Consider the following 14,005-nt stretch of genomic DNA (forward strand, 5'->3'; position numbering starts at 1 on the left):
CACACCTGCAACTTTAATGGCACTTTGTCATATAACATGACATATTGATAAGTTTTCTTCTTTGTCCTGCTCCTTTTCATGTTTTCTATTTTTTGACATGGTTTAAAAATCTGACATTTTAAATAATTTGAAATTTCTGGAAATCAGGTTTCCTTCTAAGGTTTGTTTTTACTGCTGTTTGCTGTGTGTGTGTGTGTGTGTATGTGTGTGTGTGTGTGTGTGTGTGTGTGTGAATTTCCTGAGGTAATTCAGTAAAGTCTGTATTCCATGTTTGGTGTGGCCATAGAAGTTTCTTCTAGATTAGCTTAATAGCCAAGTAACTATTGGTCAACTGGTGATTAAATGCTTTGAACCAGTAAGTCACCCAATCTTTGGCAAGTGTCTTTGTGTGCATGTTAGGACACATCTTTAACATTCTGGAAGTTTATAACTTAGCCTTAGCCTTTACCTCCTGCTTATGCAAGTCCTTGAGGTCAACCAGATGTAAGAGATTAGACCCTTCTCAAGTCTTTCCCATGCATATGCACAGCCCTCTGCTTTCATGTATGTGTCCTCCCATATTCTTAGAAATATGTCAGTGTGCTTCAAATTTCCTTTGGACATTTCATTCTCCAGCTTTTCTATTTGGGACTGGAGAAAGTCAAAACATAAGAGTTCACTCTTATTAGTAAGATTCAGCAATTTTTCTTGAATAAGTGCTCTTCAGGTTGATGCAAGCCTTTGGTTAAGTTCCTGTGTTCCAAAAAAGTGGATTTTAACAGTCTCTCCTCTCCCCCCATATTCTCTCTGCTTTTATGAAGGAGTATATTTTTGAACGTCCTTATCCTGCCATTCTGGAAGTGCTTCTATTATTGGGTTTTGACTGAAATTTATTCTTGGTGTAATATTATTTATAGAAGATTTTGTATTTTAGAGTTTTATGTCCAGTGCAGGACTAATACTAGGTTGTAGGTTCTTCTGATAAAGTGATTTCAGAAACAATGAATGGTGTGTGTGTGTGTGTTTGTGTATGTGTGTATTTGTGAGTATGTTCCCTAAAATTACATAATACCTTCTGGGAGTATGAAACAAAGTGACCACATTTCTGGTCTAGCATCTTCAATTCTGTTTATTCTAATTCAACAAATATTTTCTCGTTCTCTATAATGTTTCAGTTTACCTTCTGTGTCCCAGGGATACAAAGATGGGTGAGATCTAGACCTTGCCCTTAAAGAGCTTATAGCATTCCTACAGGTTTTTTAAAAATTATTTTCTTTCTACAAAAAGAGAGACAGGCCAATAGACTTACAGGCAATACTAGTTTCACAGCAAACCAGACCTAGGTTAGAATCTTACTTCTGCCAAACAACAACAACCATCATAATGCTATTTTTACCAAATGCTTATTCTGAGATCAGAACTGTGCTGAATGCTTTATATATATTTTCTCATGGAACACTCATGAAAACCTTTTGATGTATATTACCATCCTTTTCAAATGAGCAGCTGAGGTGCTGGGAGTTTAAGTAAAATAACAGAGCAAGTATTCTGCCATACCCATACTGGAAAATAAGTCTGGTTTTAAAAGTCACATCTTGTGTACAACCAGACTCTGCCAGGGAGGAAAGCGCTTGGGCAGTGCCTTGAAATTTATTTATTTATCTATAATACATAAAATTTCACTTTAGACGACAGTTAACACTAGCAGCCACAATAGACAAGCTGTCCAGTCTTATAACGCTTAATATAACAAAGATATCTTGATTTGTCTTGGTTATAATCCCATTTCAACGGGAAAGCAAGCAGTCTTACGCCATTATAAAGCTATGTCATTGTACCATGTGGTTCTGAAGAGAAAGGAGGAGAGCCTGAAGGAGGTAAACTTTGCTCTTCAATGTGCTACAGCTGAAAATGTGACTTTCATTCACATTTCGCTGGCCAGAGATCAGGTATATGGCCTCAATTTAACTATGAATACAAAGGACACAGAGGATGTAGTATTTCTATAAGCGGAGGAAAAGAAAGCAGCATCATAAATATACATAGCATTATAATTGCCACGTACAATTGCAATACTTGACATGTGGTAGTTGCTGTTTAAAAGGTAACTGCTGTCAACATTCAAACCAGGCCTTCCTCAATACAGATATATCTAAAGCTATAATATAAATATATGTTATATATTAGATATAATTTAAATTATATATATTATATATATGTATATATTTTATATATATATATATATATTTTTTTTTTTTTTTTTCTGAGATGGACTTTCGCTCTTGTTGCCCAGGCTGGAGTGCAATGGTGCAATCTCGACTCACTGCAACCTCCGCCTCCCAGGTTCAAGTGATTCTCCTGTCTCAGCCTCCCGAGTAGCTGGGATTACAGGTGCCCATCACTATGCCCGGCTAATTTTTGGTATTTTTAGTAGAGATGAGGTTTCACCATATTGGTCAGGCTGGTCTCAAAATCTTGACCTCAGGTGATCCGCCCGCCTCAGCTTCCCAAAGTGCTGGGATTATAGGTGTGAGCCACCATGCCCAGTCCTGTGTATATATATTTTTAAAAATCTAAATAATGTACTTGTCAATGGGTTTTCATACTATGGTTTTAGGCACCACATAAATACATGAATAGGTAGCTTGTACAGTGAAGAGAGAATATGAGGTATTTTGGAGAGGTCCATTTATTCACAATTCATAAATCAGCTCCTAAGGGTAGAAGTTCTGTTTAACAGGATGCTGTCAGCTCTATTTCTGCCTCAGGCAGGGAACTCAGGATAAAATGTGGCACTGTGAAATTGTTTAAACCACTGATCCCACTGCTTTCACTTATAGAGATATGTGGGGAGTTACATGCTGTTTCACATAATAAGCTGTGGTCATACAGAAGAAAATGCAACTCCAAGCACTGGTAAACTGGACATTGTATTTACATTCAAAATTATGTTACTGTTATGAAGCAGTTCTCTGGTGTAGGTAAAGACCAACTAATATATTCTTAAATAATGCAGCATGAGTTTTGCTGATGTAACATTATTAACCTGAATGGTGATTATGTAACTCTGTGTTTTTGTTGCCCAAAGCTGGTCTCAATGGGCCAAAAATAGAACCTGCATGTGGATAAGGAAGTACAACCACTATATTTTTTATATTGTGCAAAAAACAAATCAAAAAGATTATTTTAAAATGGAATTCTGTTGATGTTTCTGGCCAAATTTTTTTTCCTTCTAAAACATAATCTAAAATCTAAAAATAAAAAAAAAATAGGAAACATGCAGAATTCTCATTTTTATAAAAAAAATAGGATGAGTTTGGCACAATTTTAAAGAAATATTTACGTTTTATGAGCTGAGAACAGCTAGATAACATACATTTTGAAATAATTGAATTTGGTTTTCAGTTTATAACTATCTTCATCATTTAATCATTTACTGGGTATGAATTTTAGACACAATTTTACCATCTAATATTGATGGTAGCATATCATTTTTCCAACAGAGTTTGGTATAATTCAGAAAACACAATTGCCTCTTCCCTTTGCAGCCTATTGTGTGGCTGGCTGCCAGTTTTCTAACAACGTTTGAGCTATCTTTTTTTTTTTTTGAGACGAAGTCTCGCTCTGTCGCCCAGGCTGGAGTCCGGTGGCGTGATCTCAGCTCACTGCAAGCTCCGCCTCCCAGGTTCACGCCATTCTCCTGCCTCAGCCTCCCGAGTAGCTGGGACTACAGGTGCCTGCCACCACGCCCGGCTAATTTTTTTGTATTTTTAGTGGAGATGGGGTTTCACTGTGTTAGTCAGGGTGGTCTTGATCTACTGACCTCGTGATCCGCCCGCCTCGGCCTCCCAAAGTCCTGGGATTACAGGCATGAGCCACCGCACCCGGCCCAGCTATCTTTTTAAGTTCTCAAAATTTCTATCAATGAAAAATATGATGATAGCTAACATTTATTGAGCATGTGTGTGCCTAGCAATCGTATTTGTGTTTTTCAGATATTATAACATTAGTCTTCACAATCAAACTATAAAGTAGGCATCATTATTCTTTCTATTTCACAGAAGAGAAACCTGAAAAGACTAGCAATGGTGAGGCTAGCATGCTAAAACGAGCCACTCGTATGACCTCTACCTTGCACTGGGGTATGTTTATGTTCCCACTTTTTGGCAATGTACATTTTCTTCTTTCAGTAGTGCAAAGGTAGTGCTAATGCACATTCCCTGCATTGCTCCATTCATTTATAATTTTCAATGATTAATGAATCACTTTCAATAGCTACCAACACTTCCATCAGTCTACCAAGTAAATGGAAAGGGTGCTTTATCTTACCAATATATGACCTCAATCTAGTGGTAAATATGTAATAATGATGAGTTACACAGTGATGAAAGTTATCCATGTCCTTAAAAAAGATCTGGATAGACAAGTCCTACTGAGGAAATTAAAAACTTAGATACAAACAGAACCAATTCCACTGTAAACAATAGATAGAAATAATCAGTTATGTGTATAGTATTATTGAGGCAATGCAGTATTTTGAAGACTTGCAAGTTTTTAAATGCCTTCTGTTTGTATAGTCTGCATTATATTTAGGACACAGGAAGGGGAACATCACATTCCGGGTACTGTTGTGGGGTGGGGGGTGGGGGGGGCGGGGACAGCATTAGGAGATATACCTAATGCTAAATGACGAGCTAATGGGTGCAGGAAATCAACATGGCACATGGATACATATGTAACAAACCTGCACATTGTGCACATGTACCCTAAAACCTAAAGTATAATAAAAAAAAATAAAAATAAAAAAAATAAAATAAAATAAAACTTACAGGATTTCCATATTCATTTTTTGAGTTATAAATATGTTAGACAGTGTTAGTGTTGCAACAAAAAGTAGTCATTATTATTAAGGGAAAAAAAAGAAAATATGTAGACAAATTTTTTTTTTTTTTTTTTTTTTTTTTTTTTTTTTTTTTTTTTTTTTTTGAGACAGAGTCTCGCTCTGTCGCCCAGGCTGGAGTGCAGTGGCGCAATCTCGGCTCACCGCAAGCTCTGCCTCTCGGGTTCACGCCATTCTCCTTCCTCAGCCTCCGAGAGTAGCTGGGACTACAGGTGCCTGCCACCACACCCGGCTCATTTTTTGTGTGTTTTTAGTAGAGACGGGGTTTCACCGTGGTCTTGATCTCTTGACCTTGTGATCTGTCCGCCTCGGCCTCCCAAAGTGCTGGGATTACAAGCGTGAGCCACCGCGCCCGGCCTAGACAACATTTTAAATGAGAGTAAACACCAACTGAAGAAGTAATTAAGCTTCCATAGACAGAAATTAGCTTGGACCCTTGCTCCTGTTTTGACTTTGGGGATTGTCTACATTTTTACCTGTTTGGTTTTATGTTCCCCTCTTGAGCTATTTCCTGTAAGCACCATTCTGCTTTTGACTCATTAAGCTTCATGGCATCCAGGTTTGACATTAACCTGGCATATCTTATTAAGAGTTTTAGCTGTTCCAAAATCCATTCCCCTAATCAATTCCAACACATGGGACCTAACAATATATGCAAACATATGTGTATTAACAGGTATAGTTGCTAGATTTATGCCACTTTTTAAGGTAACTTCCAATATCTATAAGTATAATTTATTATACGATGTCCTTATAGTGGGATCATTTATGTATTTCATGCTTTCCAAGTACAAATCTTACTTGGTCATGGTATATTGCTCTTTTTAAACATGCAACTGAATTTCATTTTCTGTATCATTTTTTAAAGTTTTGCATTCAAAATAGTGAAATGGGTCTCTGTTACCGTGTGAGTACTGTATCTGTTAGGTTTAAAATTATGTTTATGCTTTATTTTTAAAACCAGTAATGAATTTCCCTTTTATTTTTTCTGTCCTTGGGCTAGGTAATGAACCTAAAAATTACCTGTTTTATTCTAACACCTTTTTTTCTTTATTTCTTTTTTTTTGGTAAGTTTCTAAAAACTCACTCATAAAACTGCTAAAGATGGGCATGCAAGGTAAAACTTTAAAACTCAGTTTCTTCAACAGTTTTTAATTTAGTCTAGGTTTTTCTTCCATCTTGATTTAGCATTGATAATGTTTACTTTCATAGAGATTTATTATTTCCTAAAAAATTTAAGTGCATATATATATATAGTATATATAGTATAAGTTTCTGTATATATAGTACTATCTCCTTCCCAGTTGCTATTTATATTACTGTTTCCTCACTTATTAATATATTTTCAGCAGTTTTCCAGGATATCTAATGTATTGTAGCTCCTCATTATTTTTCCCCTTGAGGACAGAAAAATTCTGAATTTACACATGTATGTACATGTATATATGTATATTATTTATACTTGTATAGATATATAAATAATTTGTATATAAATGTTTATATATTTTATATATATAAGTTGAGAAGTTTTCATAGGTATATAACATATACATAAATATACATCCTCTTTCTAATTTATTAATTTCTAATTTTCATTGATTTATTCTTTTGCTTTTTGTATTTCATTTTTTCAATTTGAATTCATAATCCACTTATTTTCTTTTTTTCTTATTTAGTGATAAAGAATTTAAAGCTATGAATTTTACTCTGAATACAGCTTTGGATACGTCTCATAAATTTGGTAAGTGTTGTAGTTGTAACTGCTGACTATGTAATGTAAAGTTTATAGTTTCTCTTTGACTCAGTATTCATTTACATGTGTCTTAATAATTTGTGATTAATCTCATTAATGGTTGTTAATTTCATATCACTTCCTTTTATCATTGAATCTTGGTCATAAATCATGTATTTTATAATTTATGAGGAATTTATGCTAGATTTTGGGTAAAGAATTTATGCCTTTTTGAAAATTGAACCATAAATGAACTCAAAAAATTTATATTCTCTCCTTGTACAGAGGGAAATATATACTGTTAATTATACTATCATATTAATTCTTCTAATTCCACTACAATTTTGTTTACTTGACAGATTAAAAGTTAAGAGAGATACCTTGAAGTCTTTGATTCTGAATTTTTTTTTACTATCATCTTGTTTTACGAGATTTTTTGTTTTATATATTTCAACATCATATTAGCTGGATTCTCAAGTGTTAGTTATCCCCTCAGTTTATTTTTTTACCTATTAATCTTCTTTTGTCTGATATGAGTATTACTATGCCTGTTGTATTTATTATTTAGGCACTTGAGATGTCTGCTATGATAAGAGAAATAGGACAAAGAAGATTGATTGGGGTCAGTCAGGGTAAACCACAATCATGTCAAGAATAATTGACCCCCAAACAAAATTTGGATATGTCATCATTGCAGAAGAGACAGTGCCTGACAGTGTCAGCTACCATTGTAGTCAGGACTGCATCCAGCTAAGAGTTAGAGAAAATATTCAACTAGAAGCAACTGAAATTAAAAATAAAGGAAATGTTAAAAGCAAAGGAAAGAAAAAAATAAGAAAAACTTTATGTGTCTTGTGTGCAGAGCATAGGAGGAAAGTACATATTAGTATATACTGTGTCCACCCTAGGCCTCTTCCAAGAAAGCAGAATCAACCAGAGCCCAGAGCTGGACTCTGAAGACTATAATTGTATTCATTAAAAATTCAACTACAGATTAGAGTATCATATTTAAATCAAACTTATTTTAGGTTTGATTTTAAATTATAGATGAAGTATACCATGAGATAGGAAATATATTATCTTCAATAATTAACTATTTTTTCTTACTGACCAAATCACATAAGCCAAAGCAAAAATCAAATATTACAAATTTAAATTCCAGGAAACATAAATTCCAACAACTTTTAATCCATCAACACTATCTGTAGGTACACATATATTTTTTCATATTCATATGCTATTTAGTGTTGGTTTGTGTACAAGGATTATAAAATGTTTGTGGTCTGAGATATAAACTCTTTCAGAATGTGTCTCACCACAAATAAACCAAAATAGAGCTTTTTTTGTTGTTGTTTCTAATAATCATTTTTTCTTTTTTTGCTATTCAATATCTCTCATTTAAAAACACTTATGGTTCTATTTATTTTCTCCCCTTATATTTGTCTCATGCACTGAGAAAAAGCAAACAGTATAGCAGTATTTTACTACAATTCTGCCGTAAGAAAGTGCTAAATGTGAATTCGTATTATGAGTGAATAATGATGTATCTCACCTCATATTAATTTCAGTAATTGAATGGGAAAACAGGAAGATCTATTAAAAGGACCATTGCTGGTCAAACACTAATGAGAAAATCTCTGAGTCACTGGCTGTCATGGTAACAGGGCATTATCAAAATCTGATTAGTATGCCCAGTAGCTACATAAGCGATAGGCTATACTTCTAATTGTATTGTCTCTGCTTGCAACATGGGTTTATGTTCCCAAGAGGTGAGAGGGTGGCAAGGCTCTGTTTAATTTATATACTGGATATGGAATACACTGCATGTTCATAAAGTAGGGTCAAACATCTAGTACTAAAGATAAATTATACTTTGGAAAGATTTTCAAAACTTCAAACAGTTTACTCTTGTCATTAACTTACAAATTTATAAATTTAAATAAAAATTTTCTATCTAATTTCATAGACATTCATAGCAAAGATAAAAGAAAAACTGATTTTAAAAAGTTTAGTGAAAACATGAAAATAAGTCACAAGAAATCTTCCCAAGAACAAAATTTCCAAATAGAATGGTTTAGAAAAGCACCAAGAACTATGGGTTACCAAAAGTAATCAGGCCAGAGAGTTTTAGAAAGAAGCAGATCCAAGAAGTATGTTGAGCAGAAAACAGGATTGGAAGTAGGAATGGGCCACAAGGAACTATGGACAGTTTTCCATCTGTTTCTTTAAGAATGTTCTCCCTTCTGTACCCCTTGGTCTTTTAGGTACAAATGAATTTAGGTTCAGTGAATTTCAAAAATTACAGGGCCCAGTGTTCTCAGTATTGCTTTGTTCTTTTTAGTATCTTGAGTGTCACTGAATTTTTAAAGAAATTGATCACTACCCTCTAATCCTTTTTGGTACGTAAATTAGTTCTAAAAGGAAAACGCCAAAGATTAACAAAGGTAAATTCTGGCATGCATTATTGACTAGAAATCTCTGTGCCTTGTCAGGGCTCGTGAGCACAAGGAATGTTAATAATGCTTGACCTGAGAAGCTTATTACTCTGGTTAAATGCATAAGCATGTGGACTAAGTTTTACAGGTACCAAATATCAAAAACAATCAAAATATAATGAAAACCAAAGGGGAATTTGTCTATACACTTCGAAATTCAGTGCAGGGTGTGTTGTTGCAGAAAGAAAAACATCATCAAAGACAGCAGAGTGAGCAGACAGAGTAAACAAGCACATTCCTAGAGAGATTAGGCTATTTCTAGGGGTCCTGTGCACTGACCTGGGGTGGAAGCAGCAGTCTGAAAGCCAGTCAGTGTGGCCAAATCCCGTGAGAAGCACATTGCATTTTGGAAGGCCCAACACCTTCCAGAGTCGGTCCTCGCCACAGGAGACTAGGATGTCTTTGTGGGGGTGCATGGAGACACTGCACAAGGAAAAAGAAAAAAGAGTTATGGGGAGATAATAGCAAATGTTTTCAGAATGTGAATAAATGAAATGGCAGTGATTATCCTATTTTACCAAGGCAGGATAGTTTTGAGAGTACTGGCCCCAAAGTAAGAGGAAGTAGGTTCTGCATCCCTGCTATAGCTCTAACACTAGTAGCTTTTTGATCTCCATCAATCTAATCAGCTTCACTGGATCTCGGATTCCTCATTTGCAAGACAAAGTAGTTGGTTTAGGTGATTGTGCATATCTAATTCTGGTTTGAAAAGAGTAATTCTGGTTTTTCTTTAAGGGGAGAAAAATTATGCCAATTATATTTTTATGTTGGGATATTTGGACCAGTGGTCATGGTTACTATAGAACATCAACATTCTTTTCAACTATAATATGTCTTAAATCAGCCATTATCCAGGAAAAGATCATGAATCATAACCACATTATCATAGTTCTGTAATAAATACTATAAATGAAACATTAACTCCATGGCCCACTATCTACACAAAGTGAAGTTCAGAACTAAAATTATATCCTACATTACCACTTAAATTGGCTTCAGTCAATGCACAGTACACAAATTACAGTAATGAATTCAAGATACATAAGGCAGTTCCCACTCTATAAAGGCATAGAGGGAAATGAGAAAGAAGTATGTAAGATTAATGATGAACACATTAAACACTATTATTTGAACTGGACTCTGATCACTGTGGCTATTTTAATACTAGAGCTCAACTATTTTAAAATCAAAAGTCTACAAGGTTAATGCCTGATATTTTATCTGTGGCAATGCTTTAATCTTATTTGTATAAAGTTTCATCTACGCCTTACAATGTAATGGGAACAGATGTGTCCAATGTTAATCACCTATTAAAATTCCAACCTAAATATTAGTAACAAATTGTTCAATTTCAATTTGGCCATCTAAATTTCAAAGACAATAAAACATTTATTTGCCTATGTGGTGCGGTAAGACATATGATGGTTTAAAAAACAGCGATCACATGTTCATTTTTCCTTTAGTCTATTCTATAAATGGCCTTGTTCTTTTCTTCTGCAATATGGATTTTAAGAAACACATTTCCCAAAGAAATCATGGCTCTAGTCCACACCAACATGGCTTAACTAACTCCAGGCTTATATGAGAGCAAAACATTTCTCATTATTTATACCTTACATTAATATCATTAAACTCTAAAATTATCCACTGAATAATTATTTTCAAATTATTTTTAAATTAGACCTACACAGTTTTGGGAATCTACTGGCTTCAGCATTAGCAGCATTCAGGTCACAGCCATGTAACCACTATGGGCATGGCCTTCTTTCCAGTGAAATATTGTTTCATTTTTCTCCAGCATTTTGCTGCTCAAAATAAACACAGTGGAAGGGAAATTATTCATTTTGCAATTCATCATGTTGGTTTGTGACTTTCAGAAGGCCAATTCAAGTAAAGAATTTATTACAGCTCAAACCGGATAGAAGATACATTTCTAGAACTCAATTAGAAGAAAAATATGATGAGAGGTAAAAAATGTCAGATTAAAATGAATTCTGTATTCAAATACACACAAGAAGGCAAACCGAATCCTTGAAGCTACTGAGTATGATGTATGTTGGCTCACAGCTTTCCTGGCAGACACATGCACACTTGACCAGATGATAAATTACCCTCTTTAAGTGAAGATAACTAAAATCATTGATGTTTTTACGAACTTTGAAAGATAAGTTTCCAAAATGACTTTTGTGAGAGGAACTATTTGTAGAAGTCAAGGCAAAAATATAAATACAAACCCACTGATAGCCAATTAGCTTTGGAAGTACTTTTTTCTGACTCTTCTCATCCCCTCCACTATGTGGCCTCCTCTGTGACACCTTAAACAACCTTGACTCCCATTCCACATGGACTGATCCTCCTAATCACACTCTGATTGGCCCATATATTCCTTTTCTAACACTGGTATAGATACATACATGTACACACACATATGTGTATATCTATAGATAGATATATACATACACATATATATATTTATATATGTATAAATATATACATATAGATATATATAGATATACACACACACACACACATATATATATATATCTGTAAATGACTTTTGTGGATAATTCTACACACATTTCAGCCAGGCATAAAATGTTCTTTAGTTGAATAGAAACATTTTCAGCACATATAGAAAGGAATTTAATGCTTTGATAATATATTAATAAATACATGGCTTTGAATTATTATGGAATAAGTGCATCAGCAAATACTGGGACATAGTGATAAAGACCCCCAGTGAGGAGTTCCAAATCTCAGTTCAAATCACTCCTGTGGGAGGGAAGCAGTTTAAGTGCCATGGACCAGAAATATTTTCCCAGATATAGAAATTGTGTTATTCTCAACTCCATAATGAGACATAACTGTCATCATCATCATCATCATCAACTAATGGTAATGATATTTAACATTGTTTGAAAATTTAATGTGCCCCATACCTGGTACTGAATGCTTAGTTCTCACAAGTGAAATGAAAGCTCAAAAGAGCCAGGGTTCATATCTGTATTGTTTGCTGTATGCTCAACCCCAATAGTAGCTGGCACATAGTAACTATTCGATAAACATTCATCAAATACATGACTTAGTGATTGATGTCGGTACTATCAGTATTGTTATTTTATGCCATAGTAAACAGAGTTAGTAGAGATACCATGTAAATTGCCCAAGCTTACATTTGGTAGTGAATGGAAGCCAACTTTGAACCCAGGATGACTTGGCTTTAAGACTCATAATTTTAGCTACCCCTGCTTAGTATGAATCTTAATTTATTATTTCTATGTGTACTATAAGCATCAATAATTCCTGTTACAGAGCTTGGATGTAACTATTATCATTCCCAGTAAATGCTTAAGTCATTGAGTCATTATTAAACCCTGAGGTAAAGAACCAATTTAGGAATTGTCAGTATATTGTATCAGAGCTGGATTCCACCAGACACAATAGTCTTAGAGGGGTTAGAAGACGCTGCTCTTTACAGTTAATATGCTCTGGTACTGCAGGAGAAACCAAGGGAGGAGAGCCTCTCCTACGATCTGTCTACATGAGTTTTTGTGCAGATGTATATGCTGCACTTAACAAGATCTTTAAGATCTTTAATTTATTTTCTTGTGCTAATAGTACAAGTCCGGTATTATACATCAAGTTGTCAGAGGGTAGTGACTTTTTTTTTTTTTTTTTTTTTTTTTTTTTTTTGAGACGGAGTCTCACTCTGTTGCCCAGACTGGAGAGCAGTGGTGTGATCTCGGCTCACTGCAACCTCCCCCTCCCAAGTTCAAGCAATTACCCTGCCTTAGCCTCCTGAGTAGCTGGGATTACAGGTGCTTGCCACCACGTCTGGCTAATGTTTGTATTATTAGTAGAGATGGAATTTCACCATGTTTATCAGGCTGGTCTCAAACTCTTGACCTCATGATCCGCCCACCTCGGCCTGCCAGAGTGCTGGGATTACAGGCGTGAGCCACTGCTCCCGGCCAACTTTTTATTTTTTATTTTCATAGAGGTCTTTAAAAATAAATGTAGAACAATACTTAATCATCATTGATTCCACAGGGTTTAATTCATTAAAAATTTACCCAGTTATACTTAGGGCTCAACTTTGACCATTCTGTTTACCTCTGAATCAGTCTTTTGAAGAAGCTGAAGAATAGGAGTAATAACTAATACTTTATAGGATTCAGTTCCTCTTCCCAAAATTGCATACATAAATTCATTCAATGGCTATAATACAGGCATACCTTGGAGATACTCCAGGTATCACACAATCTTGGTTTCAGACAATATCAGTAAAGGGAATATCACAATAAAGCAAGTCATATAAACTTTTTGGTTTCCCAGTACATATAAAAGTTATGTTTACCCTATACTATAGTATATTAAGTATATAATATCATTATGTCTAAACTGACAATGAAAAAATACTTTATTGCTAAAAAATGTGGGTGATCTTAACATTCATCCAGTCATAATCTTTCTGCTGGTGGAGGGTCTTGCCTTGATGTTGATGGCTGCTGACCAATCAGAGTTGTGGTTCCTGAAGGCTAGATGGTTGTAGCAATTTCTGAAAATAAGACAACAATGAAGTTTGCCACATCGATGTACTTTTCATTTCAGAAAGATTTCTCTGTAGCATGATACTGTTTGATAGCATTTTACCCACAGTGGAACTTCTTTCAAAATTGGAGTCAACCCTCTCAAACATCTTTATCAAATATGTTTATGAAATATTTTAAATCCTTCATTGTTATTTCAACAATGTTCACAGCACCTTCACCCAGCAGTAGATTCCATCCCAAGAAATGACTTTCTTTGCTCATCAATAAGAAGCAACTCTTTATCCATTCAAGTTTTATCATAAAATTGTAGCAACTGAATCACATTTTCAGGATGCACTTCTAATTA

At 34.7% G+C, this 14,005-nt stretch overlaps 1 protein-coding gene across 6 annotated transcripts in view; it reads right to left on the minus strand.

Moving 5' to 3' along the window:
* The window catches only part of SPAG16 (sperm associated antigen 16), a 1,164,736-nt gene that overhangs the window by 563,517 nt on the left and 587,214 nt on the right, over window positions 1-14,005 (minus strand). For all 6 annotated transcript variants that reach the window (XM_032754635.2, XM_058438740.1, XM_058438747.1 and 3 more), the window contains one exon: window positions 9,386-9,529. In XM_032754635.2, coding sequence (XP_032610526.1) covers window positions 9,386-9,529 — 144 coding nt within the window. The remainder of the gene's footprint in view (window positions 1-9,385; window positions 9,530-14,005) is intronic.

Source organism: Hylobates moloch, unplaced genomic scaffold (assembly GCF_009828535.3).
Source record: "Hylobates moloch isolate HMO894 unplaced genomic scaffold, HMol_V3 SCAFFOLD_1, whole genome shotgun sequence".
In the NCBI taxonomy this organism is placed as follows: Eukaryota; Metazoa; Chordata; class Mammalia; order Primates; family Hylobatidae; genus Hylobates; species Hylobates moloch.